The 19,319-nt window shown below is 43.5% G+C and overlaps 1 protein-coding gene across 2 annotated transcripts in view; it reads left to right on the top strand.

Moving 5' to 3' along the window:
* The first annotated feature begins 3,496 nt into the window (after positions 1 to 3,496).
* The window catches only part of RABGGTB (Rab geranylgeranyltransferase subunit beta), a 231,668-nt gene continuing 215,845 nt past the window's right edge, over positions 3,497 to 19,319 (top strand). For both annotated transcript variants that reach the window (XM_085602257.1, XM_085602256.1), the window contains exon 1: positions 3,497 to 3,635. In XM_085602257.1, coding sequence (XP_085458383.1) covers positions 3,633 to 3,635 — 3 coding nt within the window. In that variant the 5' untranslated portion in view covers positions 3,497 to 3,632. The remainder of the gene's footprint in view (positions 3,636 to 19,319) is intronic.

The raw sequence follows: 19,319 nt of genomic DNA, 5'->3' as shown, positions 1-19,319 counted from the left end.
TTCTCATCTGTTTTGATCCTATAAAAATATTTGTTTCACCACAGAATTACGAAAATGGGTCTTCATAACTAGTGAAATATATTTGAAATGTTTGAACAGTTCACTTAGCAAATTCAATGTTGTCTTAGAAAAAAGCCTGACATCTTACAGTATTTCATTTAACATGCTTTGCATAGTTCAATTGTCACATAGTTCACTTTACAAAATCCTCTAACTTAGGTCACAGAAAGAAAAATAAATGTAGAAAGCCAAACTGACTTTTGACCTCTGTCTCTGAAAGCCAGCAGGTGTGACAACATACAAGATTTAAAGGCAATTGTATTGCTATTTCACTTTGTAAGCAATAAAGATGCCTTTAAATCTTGTTATCTTGTCACATTTACTCTGCTTTCAGAGACAAAGGACAAAAGTCAGTTTGTCTTCCGAAAAAATTTACTTTTTGTTCTGTGACTGAAGTTAGAGGATTTTCAACTTGCCAGAAAGGGTGAGTAGTCCCTAAAAATAGCTTGCCCTGAATAAATCTTGCTCGACAATGTGAGTAGGAGAGTGGATTTTTCGAGCCCTGTCTATGTTCAAGTGGGCAAGCGAGTGTGCAGATGAATTTGATTTAATCAAAAGAGAGATTGCACATGCTGTTCCTCTAAAACCCTCTGACACCAGGGATCAGACCATAATCATGACTGATGCAAGTCAAAAAGGGTTGGGTTCTATGCTTATGCAACAGAGAGGTGGCAAGGATGAGGTGATATCCTTTGCATCCAGAGGTTTGAGGGTAGCTTAAGCAACGTATTCCTTTGCTGAACGTGAGGCTTTGGCCTGCTGTTGGGGTATCGTTCATTTCAAGCCTAATTTATGGGGTTCAAAATTCACGGCGAGAGATGATCACAGACCTTTAGATCAACTCATTACCACTATAGGAGGTGAGAGGGCGGACCCCGGGATTGCCAAGGGCAATATAGACTTTTGGAGTACAATTTTAATGTTGAATACGTCCCTGGAAAGAACAATGTGTTAGTGGATTGTCTGTCTAGGTTAACAAATAGTGAGGACAGTGGAGGTATTGAAGAAAGGGACTGTGACTCTGAGATAATTTGCCAGATTGTGAGCCATTCAGAAGGTGCTGTGTTAGAACAGGAGTGGAGAGATTCTTATGAAGCGGATGAGGAAGTTAAGAAGGTCATGAGACTTATATGCATAGGTTGGACAGGAAGCAATTCAAAGGATAGCTCAGTCGGGAAATTAAACATGCTTTTGATGAGTTGTCTGTTGTTAATGGGTTATTATATATCAGGCCTCTTTGCTTGTGGTCCCTAAAACCATGTGGATTAAAGTACTCATGTTAGCCCATGAAGGTCACATTGGCATGCGTGCCATGAAGAAAAGAATCCGGGAAAGTTTCTGTTGTCCAGGTTTAGATAAGCAATACTTTGTGAGAGATTGTCTGTGTTGTGCCAGTAGCAACAAGTCACAGGTAAGTGTGCCCAGCACAGTAGAAGCGGTTGAGGAGCCCAATAAAGCTTGGGCCAAACTAGCAATCGAGATCATTGGTCCCATGTCATTGGCTGCCAGCGGTGTTTCTGAGTATGGCATCGTCCTTGTGGATTACTACAGTCGCTGGCCAGAGGCGAAGTCTGTGAAAGTGCCCAGTGCAGCATGTGTGATTGAGCTTCTTGAGTCGTGGTTTGCAAGGGAAGGGGGGCCTGATGAGGTGCTTTCCGATAATGGATGTCAATTTACTTCCATGCAATTTGTGGAATTTATGAAGTCATGGACCTAAAATACACTAAAACCTCCCTTTACCATCCCAGGAGGATCTAGTTTAGAGATGTAATAGAGTGATCAAGAAGAGTGTACAACTGTCCAAAGCCAGTGGGTTGAATTGTAATAAAGAACTGAAGAAACTGTTGGGGGCAGAGTGCACAACAGCCAACACTAATACTGATGTTTCTCTGTTCATTTTGTTGAGAGGACGTGTTCCCTCTTCCAAAATTTTGAGGAGGTGGATGGGTGAGTTTGAGATACCCGAAGAGAAAATAAGAGAAGTAGACAGAAAGAGAGCAGAAGCTCAAAAAAATAATTTCAGCCAAGGCATTGAGAATAGAGAGTGAAAGTTAGTGATCAGGTAAGGGTGAAATGTTCAGAATTTTACCCAAGGGAGAATCTAAGTCTTTGATCCCAAGACAGTGGGGAGAGTAAACAAGAGTGCAGAGAAATTGGAAGATGGCAGGTGGTGGAACAAAAGTAAAATTGCAGTCTCTAGGTTACATCAGGAGGTTGTGTCCAGGGAACATGGGTCAGAAGGAGGTCATGGAGACGAGTACCTTGGGGTGAGAGTCTGTGGACCGTCTGCCAGGACAACTAGGTTGCCAACCAAGTTCTGAGAGTATGTTATGCATTAATACTAAGGTCATTGTGTGGTTGTTATAGCATGTTTGCTATGTTATAGGAGCTTCATGTAATACAAGCTTAGGTTATTTTTAGATGTAATGGGATTTTTTTTTAGGTTGTATGTTTATTGTTTTATGAATTTTCTGTTGCTTATTATATGGGAGATGTGTTGGGTTGCATTCCTCTCGCTCATGGCTCCTCCAATGGTCACGCACAAAGGAATGTACAGAATGTTATGGGGAGGGGTTTGAGAATGGTACAGTGGTTGCTCTCCCCTTCTTTCTCTCTCACACACACTCTTTCTGCTCCTCTGTCTGGAGTTCATTCACCACTTTGTGCACAAACTACCTATCCCCCTCTAGCTTCCTTCCTAACTATTCTGTGCAGATCTCACCCATATTCCCCATGCCACATAATTCCACTACACAAATATACTACACACACAATTCCACAACTAATTCAAATTCAACCCACACAGTTCAACTACACACCGCTCCAAAACAAAACACAAGGCCAATAAGGCTAACTATTGCAAATGCGAGACCGTTGCATTGCAAATGTTTGTTTAATTTACCCTACTACCTCCCTGTTTCTTCTCATCCTTTTCACAGGTCCTTCTCCCCTTTCACCCGTGGCTTCAGACCCGATCTAAAAAGCGCTATGAAGCGGCCAGTGCTGACTGTTTTTTATCGCTTTATAAAATCATCACATTAGTCACCTCATCCGATTTACAAAGCCAATAGCTTGCCCAGACCAGTTGGCTTTGCCAATGTTTGTTTGCAGTGTCGAGGACGTAGGTAAAAATCATTCAGAGTCCAAACCCAATCAGAATAAAACTCCCTTAAAGAAACTGGGCTTTAACTTATCACTCGACTTCCAATTGGCCACATGTAGCCAAGAGGCGTGGCACTATCTGAATTCACGAGTTGTATTTTTTCTATCTATGTGATACATGTAAAAGGAACCAGGATGCGTGGCGATACGCAGACCATGAGATGGACGGGATTTTCCCAAGCGTATTAGAGTCGTCCTCTTGCCTTTTTAACTTGCTTCCATCTTCCTGAAGATCAGCCAAACGCGCCCCAATATCAGAGGCGCTGTTCAAAGAGGGCGGGCGTGAGAGTAGAGTAACTGCGCACGCGGCTAAAAGAACGACGTGTTTGTCACGTGATTGTTAACAGTATCCTGTGCCGGTTGCTGGATGCGGGCTGTCACCGGGCTTGGACCTACAGCACTTTGCAAACATGGTGAGAATATCCTCAAACGGCCAGTGCAGCTCATGCTAACCGTGCGTTCCTTTTCGGACAGATGCCCTTCCTTAGCCCATGTGTTTCTCTCCGGCCGTTGAGACAGGAGAGATAAAACCCGCCCACGGCCATGGTGTGTGCTTTCATTAGAAAGCAATCTAGGCAATTGACTGCCTGGTTGCCGTTTGATAATTTCTGGTGGTTAGTAACAGAAAAGCATTCTGGTAATGTGCATTTGACCGCTAACGGGTTACGAGGTTATTTGCATTTACACCAGACTGTACTGCTGAACCGTCTACAGAGCGAAAGAGTTGCATTTGGACTAAGAAGTACGTGCCAGAGTATAGGAAACCCTTTGTAGTCTGTGCTTTCTTCGTATGAAATTGAAGTATGCAAAACCCAGATTTTATATATTTTCTGAGATTACTTTGTTAAATAGTCTTTGTTTTCATGGGTCAGTGGCTAAGCCCGAGTGAGATGTTTGCCGTGAAACTCCCTATATTAAACGTCTTTCTTAGTTATAGGACAAACTCCTTTTATTTTGTTACGCCAATTGCTCTCACTCTTGATATTGCTTTATTTGGTGTTTCATATTTTTTGAAGTTGTGCAAAGCGGGAACCATATAGATGACAGTCCTTCCTTAAAACGCATCACAGCGTGCTACTGTTGTCTGTGTGTTGGAAAAGCATTTTTTTTTTGTCTAACGGGTGCATGATTTTCAGCTTGCACACACATCTCATAAATTGAGTTTAAGATTCGTACGAGACGTGAAACTATACAAGGAGATTCTAGTCAAGACCATATTAGAAGTATTGCGGTTGTTACCTCTAGACATCTGCCCTAGGATAGTGACCGCTCTGTGCCTATCTTTGGTCAGATGAGCAAGCCAACAAACCCCCGCATCCCGGAAAATGCAGAATTGATCCTGGAGGTAGTACTCTAGTCTTATCTGGGTTTAAACTTTACCCTCTCTTAGACGTGGGAAAGCCACTTGAGGCTCGAGTGAGAGCTGGCTCGACCTAAGGACTTGAAAAGAAACCCCTAGGCAACTATAGGTCTATGTTATATATAAGACCTAGCAGAACACAGAATTGATATTAAGGACTGTGTATACATCAAATCATTACAAAATTCAGTTATTTGATATCAAATTCTTTAAAATCATCCTAACGGTTCTAACAATTTCCAGAAAGCGTAAGTGCAACAACATCTCCACATGATTTAACTAAAACACAAATTGTAATCAACAGTGATGCACTTTTCTACTGAATATAATGATAAATTATGATAACAGGTTTGCAAAATCAGTAAATGGAAAATACAAAGTAATTCTGGTGGGTGAACAATTAGGTCAAGTGGTTAAATGATGGACCTACTTAGTCTACGCGCGTTTTGGCGTGCTTGACTCCTTCATCAGGAAAAGCCACAGTAATCTAACCGAAAGGGACGTGACAAGTATTCAATAAGTTAAGAAAAGTAGTAAAAAGCTCTCAGGTGAAAAGTTCAGGGTGCTTGACCCTGAGCTACTTTGTGTCCAGGTCAGACCTCAGAATGGAGGGGGGTGTACTGGATCAGCCGGAAACTCGTATACCTGTGACGTGGGCAAAGAAGTTCTGTACCATCCGTGAGATACAGCTTTAGATGCGCATGAGAGTTGGAATTTGATTTGAATTGTTATTTGTAAAGCGCGCGAATGCCGTGGCGTCTTGGCGCTAGGATTGTGAAATCTGGGTAAATACCATGTGGAATGTGTCTTAGTTTTGCCCAAAAAGCCATGTTTTTAGATCCTTCCTAAATTGCATCAGGTTTGCTTGACAGCGCAGAAGGTTTGGCATCTGGTTCCATAGTTTTGCTGCACAGAAGGATAGAGTACGTCCTCCCCATCTAGCCTTCCGTGTTTTTGGAACACTGACAAATCCTTCTGAGGACGATCTAAGCAGTCTCGCGGGGAGATATCTTGTGAAGAGTTTCCTAAAATCCCTGGATATACCACCATAGAGGGCTTTGTGTACCAAGCATAAAGCCTTGAAATTGGCCCTTTGACGGACTGAAAGCCAGTGAAGGGATTTGACAGCCTCTGAGGCAGAATGACCTTTAGGAATATTCATAAGCAGTCTAGCTGCCATATTCTGCAGTGACTGAAGCTTCCTTTCCTGTGCTTTATCGATTCCTACAAAAAGAGCGTTGCAATAATCTAATTTTGATAAAAATAGTGCAACTACTATAGTTTTTTGGAGTTCAGTTGCTAGAAATGGGAATATTTTCCTCAAAGTTTTTAAGAGGAAAAAGCAGGAGGACGTTAATTGATTAATATGGGCGGATAGTTTTAATTGATTGTCTAGTGTTATCCCTAGACTTTTGGCCTTAGCCACGGGGGTGGGACATACCCCTGCCTCCTTTGGCCACCAGCTAGTACTCCAGACCGATGGCCCTTTACCGAATTCAAGGACCTCGGCTTTTTCAGTATTTATTTTTAAGAAATTTACGCTCATCCACTCCATAATGTTCGTCAAGCACGCATGAAAGCCACTGGCTGCTATTTCAGACGGTTCAGTAACTGAGACAATGAGCTGTGAGTCATCCGCATACATGATTATGGAAAATCCATGTTTCTTGACCAGGTTGGCTAACGGAGCAACATATATATTAAAAAGAGTTGGAGACAGAGCAGACCCCTGTGGAACCCCACATGGGAGGAGAAACGCTCCTGATTGCATGTTCTCCCAGTGTATGTTCTGCTGTCTATCCTCTAAAAAGGAGGCAAGTAAATTTAATGCAATATCCTCTACCCCAATTTGTTTCAGGCGTTGCACCAATACCAGATGGTTCACGGTGTCAAACGCCGCCGAGAGGTCTAGCAGAACCAAGATTGCTCTGCTGCCCCCATCTACTGTCTTCCGGATCTCTTCGGTTGCCAGCACCAGTGCTGTCTCTGTTGAGTGACAAGGCCTAAATCCATGCTGAGTACAATCCAGTAGAGAGTTGTCTTCTAAGTACTGGATTAGCTCCTTATTTATGGCCTTTTCCAGGATCTTTGCTGGTAGTGGCAATCGGGAGATAGGTCTATAGTTTTTTGGTTCAAGTGGATCTGCGGTCGGTTTTTTTAAGATCGGTCTTATACAAGCTTTTTTCCAAACCTCAGGATACTTTCCTGTTGTTATCACTTGATTCAGGAGGGGAGTAAGATCTTTACTAATAGCCTTAGCGGCCAGATGGAAAACTGCTGGGGGGCACGGATCATTTGGAGAGCCAGATTTAATGGATGTTAGGAGATCGTTAACTTCCTCATTGTTGAGTGTCGTAAAACAGCCCAATCTGCTGTTAATTGGCCAGGCCTTTATATTTGAAAGATTATCATCTAGCCTGCTGTTCACTGACTTTAATAGGTCATCGTATATTATTTGTACCTTATTTTGAAAAAAGACAGCCATTGTGTTACAGAGGGCTTGGTCAGGTATAAATTTTCCTGAATGTTGGGGAGTAGCCAATGTCTGTACCGTTTTAAACAGCTCTTTTGATGAGTGCGTTGCATCTTTTATTTTAGCCGTGAAATAGATCCTTTTGGCTTTAATAATGGCCAGTTTATATTCCTCCAGGCACTGATTATATAATAATTTGTGCTCTTGGCTATATTCTTTGCGCCATGCTCTTTCTGTTCGTCTGCATTTCATTTTTATTAATTTTACCTCTGGACTATACCATGGTGCCGTTGGCGTTTCTCTTCTATTAATTTTGTTTATTGTTGGGGCTGTTTTATCTACCGCTGTTCTGATCCAATTATCAAATTGGCTGGCTGCTATATCGTTATCCTTGCTTAGGATAAGTGGGTCTGAACTTAATGCCTGTTCCAGGCAGACTTTTTCTATCTTGTTCCACAGCCGAACCTGCGAGTTCCGGATAGGAAGGGGCTGGGGCAATATGTAATCTTTGTTATCTGAAAAAATACAGCTCTGTGATCCGTCCAAGGCAATGGTAGTGTTTTCATTAGTTTTACACCTGCTTGATTTGTAAAAATCCCATCTAGGGTATGACCAGCCCGATGTGTAGGTTCCAGCACGATTTGAGAGAGACCATATGCTGTCAGATTGTCTACCAGACTTACTGTGTCTGGGTTAGTGTCTGACTCAAGATGATAGTTGAAGTCTCCTATAATGTTAAGGTACTCATCGTCCAGGCTTGATTCCAAAAAATGTAGGATAGCCTGTGAGAACACCTTTCTTGGCCCTGGTGGCCTATATATCAATAGACCTTTGAATGAGAAGGAGTCACTAAATTTAAAAGAAAACATTAGTGTCTCAGATGGAAGTGTAGTTATGATTTCATATCGCAACTTTAGATTATTTTTATATATTATTGCTACCCCACCACCTCTTCCTTCTGTTCTATCGTGTTGTACCATTAAGTAACCGGGGGGGAGGGCTATATTCCAGTCTGGATCCGAGCTAGCGTCGGTCCATGTCTCGGTTAGAAAAGTGATGTCAGGGTTTTCTGTTTGAAGTAAACACTCTACTTGGTATTTATGTTTTACAAGCGATCGAGTGTTTAATAGCATACAGGACACCGTTAGTGTTGCCTTCCTACTTATTTTGTCTTGCCTCCGATTGCCTTTTACTTCTAGCCTCTGAGGGTGATATTGTTGCACATCTTGGCATCTTTTGACTTCCTGTCGGTATTTACAACCTGATGCTAGTTTGGCAAAGACTTTCCTTTTATTCCCTATGGATTGGTTAAAATGGTACCCACAACCCATACATAGATATGTATTTATGTTCATGCTCTCCTCCCAGGCACTACAAATCATGCACTCACCAGGCTGTAGGTCCATCAGTTGTTTATAGTTATATTTATGGATGGGGAATGAACCAGGGGTCCTGGCTCTGGACGCGCTCCGGGCGCAGACGGGCTTGCCTTTGGCGCGCCTTCGGCGCGCCCGCTGCGCGCGGACGCTCCAGCGCGCAATTTAACGTGCTGGAAACGTGAGAGACTAGACCGCTGACCACAAAAATACGGGCTCGTTCTGACGGGCGGCACCGTAGGTCGCGATTCAATGTCTATACTTTGGTTCAGTTTAAGTCAGTGCGTGTTATTGGAACCGGTAAAATTCAATACAAATCAGTCCAACTTTTAGAATATACTTGACAGTTAAAATCAGGCTTCAGATTTTAAAATTACTAAACAGAGTTTCCTTGTGATTCACAGCTCATAATTCACTACTTAAGATGTGCAAAAAACGCTATAACAAGGCAGCTCGTAGAAATGAATATTTGTGCAAATCACGCAATCATAGCAGCAACAACAGTTAACACGCACACCAATGGCATCAGCCACTTTTCAAGTCCACGTAAGGACAGCTGATGGGAATGTCCCAAATGGTTTAGAAGATCATGCTTTCAGGAAGCAAACACCCTGGTAAGGCTTTTTTATTAACTGTCTGTTCCTCTGCTTCACTCAACAGAACGTTCCCTCCTTTCCACATCTGCTAAGACATCCCAACTGTCGGAATTAACCATTCCGGGTTGGTTTTATGTTTTTTTAACAAAATGTAGGAGGAGCTGTTTATGTTAAATTAAAAACGTACAGGTGCATTGTGCCCCAGAGATCCCCACACACTTCAACCTCTGAGTGAGAGCAACAAATTCGCTATGGTACACCAGCGAAAGGTCATAGAATTTCTCTGTTTTGAGCAGCGCAGAGAGGCCCCAAACACCCCATTGTACCACTAGATCAATTGCTGCTCCCATAGCAAGTTCCTGCAACATCACAGCAACAAGAAAGCTGAAGGAACCCACCGTACAGACCTCCCTCCCAGCCCACCACCTTAAGAGCTCTGCCTGCTAAGTGCAGTACCACCAATGTAATTCTGATGTTTGACGTCTAGCCAATAAGAAGCCTACGTTGTTCCTCCACTGTATGGCTCTTTTGATGCCTGCTGCCAACGTATAATTAGAAATAATACGTATTTATTTTTTATAACTATTAATTTGAATCCTTTTTTTTTTCTGTTTTAGTGACGGTCACATTGTTTGCAAAAAATGTGTTCTAAATAACAAAACGTGGATTGGTACACATAAGACATAAGACATGTTTAATATGATTGTCTAAATCCTATTCTGAAATTAGTTACATTTATCCACTTTTCCTGCGTTAGTGTGTTTCTAAAGTGAGAAGATTGGCAGTTTCAAGATGGTGGTTTTATTGGCGGACCACACAGTAGGCATAAGTCACAAACATTGTGCAGCTGCAACAATTTTTTCCAACCTAGTATGGCCATGCACAATGGGCGTGGATAAGCCAGCCTTCTATAGCAAGCACTAAAGCGCATGTATGGTAACTCAACGTGTTTGAGGATTGTGTGGCAGCGAACCAACAAGTTTGACTCTATTTATCTAGGCAGGAAACAGATAATGTCTGAGAGGGACACCCTTTGAAGTGTTTAATAAAATGAAGACGGCACCTTTGTAAGAAATTAATTGAACAAATATATACTTTTAGTTACGTGCATAAATAGACATGGTCTGATGTTTAAATGTACAAGCTGAGATAATGAAAAATGTTGGTTAGTGATAAATTACATTAACCCGGATCATGGTGTGCGTTCCCCCTCGTCCGTAGAGTTGAAAAAAATATTTGCAATGCAAGTGGTCTGGCATTTAAATGTGAGACCTATTGCATTTGAAAGAAGCGGTCGCCATTGTCCCGGCTGCTTCAAAAGAGAAAAGGGCATGGTGCGCTGAACGCATGTACAGCACGTTGTGCCTGCAGCAAGAGAAACTCAATAAAGAAAATAGTGCTTAAACATTTAAGAACATGTACCATGTAACAACTGAAGTAAAGGGGCCAGTAGCTATTGAAAGTTACAGATAAAGACAAGGCGGTAGTAAGGAGGGACTAACAAGCCTCTTTACGAATCAGATGCCAGCATTTACGAAGGACACTGACACCAGCCAATGACAAACCTGGGTTGAGTGGGCTGGGCTTCTCTTCCATACTCCACTACAGCAGTCTCGCTGAGCAGCGCATGCGTGCTGACTCATGCTTGACCTAAAAAATAGCCCGATCACAGCTGAATGAGCACTCGTCATTAATACCCGGCTGGTGGCATTCACGAAGGCTTCCTTCCCACACCTCCCCCAGCCCTCCTGAAGCTCTTTCTTAACACTAATCTTGCACTGCATGGTTTTGGACAAAAGCTCATAAAGCACTCCAAGGGACGAGCTGCGTAGGATTAAGGGGGGCAGAGGGAATCAAGTGTTGCTGTGTCAGCCAAGTTCGGTATAGTGGTTCTGTGGCAAAATATCAAGTAAAAAAATAGTCAAAAATATTGTGAACATTAATATCATCTTCCTATACATATAATTGGAATGACAAAAATATTGTCAAAATTATCTTGTATGAGAATATAGTCAAAAACAAGTTAAGAATGTATTTTTCTTTTTAAATTGTGATTTTAAAATATAGTTAAACATAATAGAATGTAAACTGCTTAGTTGTAATAAAATATATACAGTAAGTAAACTTTTTTCAAATACATTGAAATGGTAAACCTTAACAGGATCCTAAGGAGGCAAAAAGTTATGGGCCCATAGCTCGTCTTTGTCTTCCAGCAAAAATATTCGAAAAACATCTCAACTCTAGACTTTCAGAATTACTGGATGCACACAAAATCCTTGACCCAGTGCAGTTTGGTTTTAGGGAAAACCATAGCACAGAGTCAGCCTTGGTGGCAGCGGTGGAAAAAATACAAATGGTCATGGATAAGGGAGTTAAAACGGCACTGATTATTGGGTCTTTCTGCTGCTTTCGATTCTGTCTCCCATACATGACAGTAATTATCAAGCTGCTAGAAAGTGTGGGGCTTGGTGGATCAGCACTTGCTCTGTTGACATCTTTTCTGATGAACAGAGAGTAGACGGTTGTATTTCGTGATTTAACATCTACACCTTTCATTTTTCCCTCTGGGGTTTCCCATGCGTTTTCCCTAAGTCCTGTTTGACCTGACCCTTTTTGCAGGTTTATACCCAAACTTTTTACCTTTTTGCCTCCTATTTTTCTGACCCTGTTTTTGTTGGCTATTGGATTCTGGGTACTTTACCACTTCTGACCAGTGCTAAAGTGCATATGCTCTCTGTATAAATTGTGATTATGATTGGATATTTATGACTGGCATATTTGATTTACTGGTAAGTCCCTGGTAAAATGTACTGAGTGGGCCAGAGCCTATAAATCAAATGCTACTTGTGGGCCTGCAGCACTGGTTGTGCTACCCACCTGAGTTGCCCTTTTAATGTGTCTCAGACCTACCACTGTAGTGTTTGCACGCACAGTTGTAACTGCTATGTTGCTCTGGCAAGTGCACCCACTTGCCAGGCCCTAACCTTCCCTTTTCTTACATGTAAGGCACCCCTAAGGTAGTCCCAAGGTACCCCCGTGGGCAGGGTGAAGTGCATGTGAAAGGTAGGACATGTACTGGTGTGTGTGACATGTCCTGATAGTGAATTACTCTGTATTTCGGTTTTCACTGTTGAAAGGTTGTCTGTTCCATAGGCTATTATTGGGACTTTACTGTAACATTTTACATTTGTAACTTTGAATTGGGACAAGATAGAGAAATGGAGTTTTCGGTTCTCTGAACTTAGAATTTAATAACCCACCTTTTAGTAAATGTGGTTTTTAAATTGTGTGTTAGAAAAGGCCACTTTTAGAAAGTGGGCATTTTCTTGTTTACCTTTCTGTGTGCCTCTGACTGTTTTGCATTCAGCTTCTGGTTTTAGAGTGACATGAGCTGGGGATGTGCATTTACTCTAGACAGTCACAAGGGGGGGGGGGGGGTTGAGGTGTATCCTGCCTTGCCTGGGTGACTTATAGCTGGGCAGAGTAGACCTGGTCTGCATTTAGAGTAGGGGGACGAGTTTCGCTAGCACCCGAATGGGCTGTCTCTCCTTTGCACAATGCTGTTTCCACCCCTGTGGTCATGCTAGACCAAGGAGAACGGAATTGGTTTGGACTGAGCTCAGAGACACTGCCACAAAGAGAACAATGACAAAATGGGGTATAAGTATGAGACCTAAAACCCCAAGACTTTACATTACTTCACGAAACAAGAGGACCCTGCCAAGAAGAGCGGAAGGACTGTGTGAGGAGCGCTTCCTTTTCTGTGTGAGGGGTGGGTTGAATTGCAATTGCTGCTTTGGTCTGTGATAGAGGAACTACTGTGGTATCCTGCTTGTGAAGAACTCTCCAAGGGCTTGTGTGCATTTGCCTCCTGTTGGAAGTCTAAGGCAAATCCGACTTCATAAGAAAAGATCCTTGCTGGATATTAAATAACCTGCCTGGGAGGAGAGCAGGAAAAGCTCTGTGAGAAGTGGTTCCCCTGACTTGTTTGGGGTAGGATTGCCTGCAGTTGTTGCTCCTGCCTGGAGCAGGAAAAGGACTGGGCTGTCCTGTTACCTTTCGGTTTGGAAGAAAAAGAGAAAACGCTTTTGTTTGGCAGTCCGGAGCACGTGGAGTGCTTTAGGGTGCTTCCCTTGTCCTTTTTAATGCCTAAAAGTGAAAGCGTGTGAGAACTGCTTCTTATGCAGAACGGCGCTGCACTACGTGTGCCGCGCTATCAATTAAACCTTACAGCAGGTGCTCTACTGAAGTAGCCCGCACTGTGCAGAAGCGGCGTGAAGAGCATTTGCCCAGCGTCAGCCAATAAGGTGTAAGGGTTGCCAGAAGTTCTGCAGGAGCGTCAGGAACCCGATGAGAATACCTCCGCCTTCCCCAGCGGTTTTCCGACTCTATCAGACTCTAGAGATCCGGAATACTCGCCAGGGGTAAACAGGGAAACAAAACAAGGGAAAGGTGGGTACGCACTTCAAATGGTTTAACTGACGTCTGGGTCTGTATAGAGGAAATTCACACGTTGAGCACAACCTGTAAAATAAAGACTGTGTGAATACTAATACATATGAACAACCCTACAAACGGACTCTGCTAGGAACCTTACCTACCCCTGTGTGGTGACTTCTAATTTGGTGGAGTGAAGGCTTCAAGGAGTCTACTGTTATATCCTACGTAAAGGAGAATACAACGTTACACAGGAGTACTAACCACAACTGGTGTCCACTCTGACTTCTGTATATAAGGCTTACCCCCAGTAGTTCTGTCGAAGGACTATCAACTCCCTGGATTCTACTTTGCCTTGGGATCACTGTGTAGGTTATTGGTTCTAATATGACATATATCACCACCTGTCAACACAATCAAAAATCCTCCCTTACTTTTCTTCCTCATTTATATTAAACAGCTATTAACAAATAAGGCAGCGCATTGCGCTGTTACCGTGATTCTGTCGGACGAAGATTCAGCACAGTGATCCACGCAACAATCCCAAAGGGGGGGGGGGGGCGCGATTGGGTGCTTGAGATGTTAATCGGCAGGGAAACACACACACGAATGACAACACGTGTCTAAATAACCCCTTGTCGGTAAAAGGATCCCTATTCGTCACTGGATTGGAGTGCCACCCGTAGGGAATAACGGAGGTGTAAATAAATGAGCAAAGGAAGGACTGGAAACCATATGGGGGGTATGATACGAAGTAGGGAATTTCCGACTGGTAATGACAGCCCGAGTGGCGGATGTAGCACCGCTAGGATACTTGCCACAGAGAATGAGAACAGATAGCCAGGAATGCGGGGGTACCCTCTCTCTCCTTGAGGAAAGGATATTTGAGGCAATATTCGACCTGTTAGCTGGGGTACAGCTGAAGGCAGGGCGAGGGAAGGAGAAAGTGGCAAACGATACCGCCAGCCACCTTCGTTATCGAGGAACAAGGACTGAAACAGGAAACACCTGACCGGAAGTCAGGCAGCTAAGCGACCGGACGGAACAGGAACTCGCATCAAGAACGCTAAGCCCGTTTGCTTGCCTCGAGCTTCTTTAAATACCGTAGCGTCGCAGAGCTGTAATCACGGGGCATGACATAAGGCTGCGCTAAGGAAGGAAGCCTGAACGTGGCCCATGCCAGTTGCCGTAGTAACTAGAGAGCCGCAACAGAACCTTGCTACACCCGGAAGGAATCTGAGCCTTGCAGGCTCCAATCAGTCGCCTCCAGCCCCGGAGACGGGCACCCAGGGTCCACTACGGGTCTCGCAAAGAGGTGAGGAAAGCGGAGGAACTCTGCCATCGTCCCGAGTTGCTGTGTGGGCAGTTCGGCCTCAGCGGAGAAGGCTGATGTGGCTCTGGGGGCAGTAGTTATTTCTTCTCAGAGGTCCATGAGGCCCCGGAGGGTTCCGGACACGCTACAACATTGCCACAATCGTTTTATCAAGGCCGCCTTGTTCTGCAGCGGCTTCACTAGGTCCCAGGCAGATGTGCTTGGTAGTTTTTACATGCGTGAGCTCCAGTGAGGTCTTCCGCCAATGGGGGCATTTTCGGAGTAAAGTACTGCATTTTGTTATTGCTGGCATTACAGGGGGCACAGCTAGCTCCACTGGCCTGAGCAGAGTGGCTGGGCCCCCCGCCACATTTGTCTTGGCGGCTGCACCACGTGCCTGTGGGCACTGCCTCTCACTGCTGGGGGAATTTTGTTCAGATGACCGCATTTGTGTTCTAGCTCTGCATATAACTACTGAATTTCTGTTCAATGCCCTGATGTTTTCAAGACCGATGCTGTCTATAAGTATTGCTTTATTGCACGAACTGTGATGTTATGCATAAATGTTTTCGGGATGATTTTTATGACTTGTGCAGCTTATAAGTCCTTGATGTAGTGCACTAACTGTTATATTTATGACAATTGTCTTATGTAAAAGTGATTTTATATCTACGTGTTATGACAATTGACTAGTTGGCAAAGTGATTTATGTGATTGTGGTCTTATGTGTTTTATATAAAAAACGGGTGATATTTTTATATAACCTTGTGTGGAGTCACTTTTGCGGTGTCGTGTGTGTGTGTTGATCAAACGCTTTACACATTGTTCTGGGATAAGCCTGACTATCAATCTACCAAGGTGGTGAGCAGGGGTTATCTTGGGTGTGTAACTCCCTTACCCTGACTGGAGTGGTGGGTTCTGCCTGGCTTAGGGGCACATCCTAGCCAACCAGACACCCCATTTCTAACACCAACCCTTTTTAATATTTATGTGGTACCACTGGTCAAACTGATTAAATCGTTTGGCTTCTCCGCTGTATCATATGCAGATGAAATGCAGATCCATCAGAGTTTGCAAACCATTTCAAAGCTTGTATGCAGCGAGTTGTGAGCTGGATGGGCAATAAATGTCTGAAATTAAACTCAGAAAAAACAAAGGTCCTATTGTTAAAAAAAGACACCACCTTCTGGAATCCCACCTGGTGGCCTCAGGAATTAGGCCCCCTTCCGTCTACTGTCTTGAAGGTCAAAAATCTAGGGGTTATTCTTGATGGTAAGCACATGCTCTTAGAGCAGATAAACCAAGCAGTGTTTGGTTTATAAAGCGCTTCATGACACAGGCCCTTATTATTTTAGGACAATCTGTTGCTGGTATAGGCCGCTCGGATCCCTCCACTCCAGTTACACCAAATGTATGGCACGTCCGAAAATCAATAGAGCCGCATGGGAAGGAAGACATTTTTCAGATGTCACCATCAAGTTATGGAACATAATCCCTTAAAGATTCCCCTACCCTACAGCAGTTTAGGAAACAAAAACATGCCTCTTTTTACAATAGCAGATTCTTTAACCCTTTGGGTGCTCATGACGGAATGGTTCAGACATGAGCACCAGTCCTCTTGACGGAACCATTCCGCCATGAGCACATGCTCAGAAAATCCCTCTGCTGCAGATAGCAGAGGGATTTCCCATTTTTTTGTGTTTTTTTTTTTGTGTTTTTTTTTTTTTTTTTTTTTTTTTTTTAATTTATTTTTATGCCTGGGGAGGTTGGGGAAGAGCTTCCTCAACCTCCCCAGGCCTATTTTTGTATTTCCTTGCAATGACTATTGCGCTCATGGCGCGCAATTGTCATTGCAACAAAAACGAAACAAACTTAGTTTGTTTCTCAGTTTCGGTGCTTGTGGGGCTGTCTCAGCCCCCGAGCACCGAAACAGATGGGAAGAGGTATCATTGGAAAGGGGAGAATCTCCCCTTTCCAATGGTACCCTTCCCTGGTGGATCCCTGCATGGGGATCACCCCAGGAGGGTGATCCCAGAGCAAGGATCCACCCACTAGCACCAGGGAGGGGGGGGGAGCACATGCTCAGAAAATCCCTCTGCTGCAGACAGAGGGATTTCCCCCCCCCCCCCTTTTTTTTGTTGTTGTTGTTTTTTTTTTCTTGCCTGGGGAGGTTGGGGTAGAGCTTCCCCAACCTCCCCCAGGCCTATTTTTGTATTTCCTTGCAATGACGATTATGCGCATGGCGTGCAATTGTCATTGCAACGAAAACGAAACTGAAAACTTAGTTTCAGTTTCTCAGTTTCGGTGCTAGTGGGGCTGTCTCAGACCCCGAGCACCGAAAAACAGATGGGAGAGGTATCGTTGGAAAGCGGAGAATCTCCCCTTTCCAATGGTACCATTCCCTAGTGGATCCCTGCTTGGGTATCACCCCAGGTGGGCGATCCCAGAGCAGGGATCCACCCACTAGCACCAGGGAGGGGGGAGCAGACCCCTGGGCAAGGGCCCCCATATTTTTTGGGGAAAAGTCTTTCTGGCCCCCACCCCATCATTACAAAAAAAAAACCCTGGTTTCTAGTGAACTTTCTGCCCCCAGGGGGGCAGATTGAGGGCTACTGCTCTCGTCTGCCCCTGGGGGGAGGGGGGAGGGGGGGGCAGAAAGACTGACGGGAGCAGTAGCCCCCAATCTGGCCCCCTGGGGGCAGAAAGCTCACTAAATTTTTTCAATTGATGTTTGGGTGGGGGCTGCCCAAAAAGGCAACGGCCATGCCCCCCCAGTGAAATTCCAGTCTTTCAATTAAAGCACTGTGTAACGTATAAAAGGCGCGCTCCCTCTCGTCAGTTACCTCCGGTAGCAGTAAGAAGAAAGGTCCGGAGCACCGATGGAGAGGTGAGTTAGGCGTCTTCTATGACAACACGCTAGTGGCGATGTTGGGCATTGTAATTCTGGTAATGCGCTGTAAATAGTGCTTTCCTTTTGAAGTGTAGCTGGTATTTGCTTCAACACAACGTCTCCATTCACTAGATACCGATTCCCTGTGCCGTCATACATCAGAATAGGTTATTTATGGGAACCTTTTCTTAGTAATCTATCTTCGATTAACAGTTTGTTTTCATAACCATGTACCATGAGTCAAAAGAGAGTATGGCCTATTGCTATTACATATTGAAATATTCTACTTATAGGAACTTTCATAATATTGTTCAGAAGTACTGTTTATAGATCAACAGTGAAGTTCCCTTTATGTGCCATTTTAACATCTTGTGCAACGGAGGGGTTGCTCCTTATGACCAATGGCAATTAATGGCTCTATGATAGAATGATAAGATAAAACTGTACTACACAATGCAGTGGGGTTCCACACGGTTTTGTCAGGAATGTTATAGTTGACATAAAATGCATGGGAAACTGTTTTGTGGTATACTGACAGTATCTATAATCAGTTTTTGCTTTTTAATAGAGCGGGGCCTCACGTTCTGAGCTGCTGCCAAGTGAGGCGAGGTATCCAAAAATGTATAGGTTTGCTAGGTTTCCCTAGGTGCCGGCAGAGCTAGGATTAAAAAAAAATACAGCTAGGTACTTTGCAAAAAAAGGGTCTGTTTTCAATGTGAAAATGTGGTGTGTCCACGTTGCATTTTGGGCCGTTTCCTGTCGCGGGCACTAGGCCTACCCACACAAGTGAGGTACCATTTTTATCAGGAGACTTGGGGTTACACAGAATTGTAGAGCAACTGTTATTACCTATTGACTTTCGATGCGTTTCTGCCTTCCAAATGAAAGACAATGTGTAAAAAAGAAGTCCCTTTGAAAATTTCCTATAATTCTAATGCTAGTATGGGTACTCACAATTTGGGAAATGTGCAAATATCTACTGTTTCTAAACTCTATATTTTGTTCCAATTTCAGTAATACATAGATGTTTTCATACTGATTTTTCCAAGTATATATTTTCCTTAATTAATTGCTATATACCTGGTACATAATAAAAAAAATTGCAAGACCCTGCTCAGTTATTGGCTCTGGGTTCGTCGGGTTCTTGGTTAACCTACAAGTCCTATATATCCTCAGAACCAGAAAGGTTCAGTGGATGTAACTGTATTTTGCTTTCAAACAGCTGTCATAATTAGAAGAAGTTCCAGGTGAAAACGTTGGCGCACATGGCTGTTTTTTTTCCAACTAATTTTCAGTTTTTCCTATATTCAACTGTTAGTTTCTATAAAGAAACCTTCAAGGATCTACACAAATGACCACTTGCTGAATTCAGAATGTTGTCTACTTTTTTAAAATGTATAGCCTTCCAGGATCCATTATTGCTTTCATACCCATTTCTACCATTAACTGGAAGAAGGTTGAAAGCACAAAAAATAGCAAAAATAGGCTGTGTCCCAGTAAAATGCCAAAACTGTGTAACAAAATGTTGGTTTTCTGGCAAAAGTCTGTCAGTCCCTAAAAGCTGGGAAAATGGTGACTTCAGCCCCACAAACCCTTTGTTGATACCATTTGCAGGGAAAAGACGCTTTCATTTGCAGCACTTTTTTCCAATTT

The sequence above is a fragment of the Triturus cristatus genome, chromosome 4_2 (genome assembly GCF_964204655.1).
Source record: "Triturus cristatus chromosome 4_2, aTriCri1.1, whole genome shotgun sequence".
Classification (NCBI taxonomy): domain Eukaryota; kingdom Metazoa; phylum Chordata; class Amphibia; order Caudata; family Salamandridae; genus Triturus; species Triturus cristatus.
Note: the sequence above shows the minus strand (reverse complement) of the source record. Positions and strands in the feature narration are given on the sequence as shown.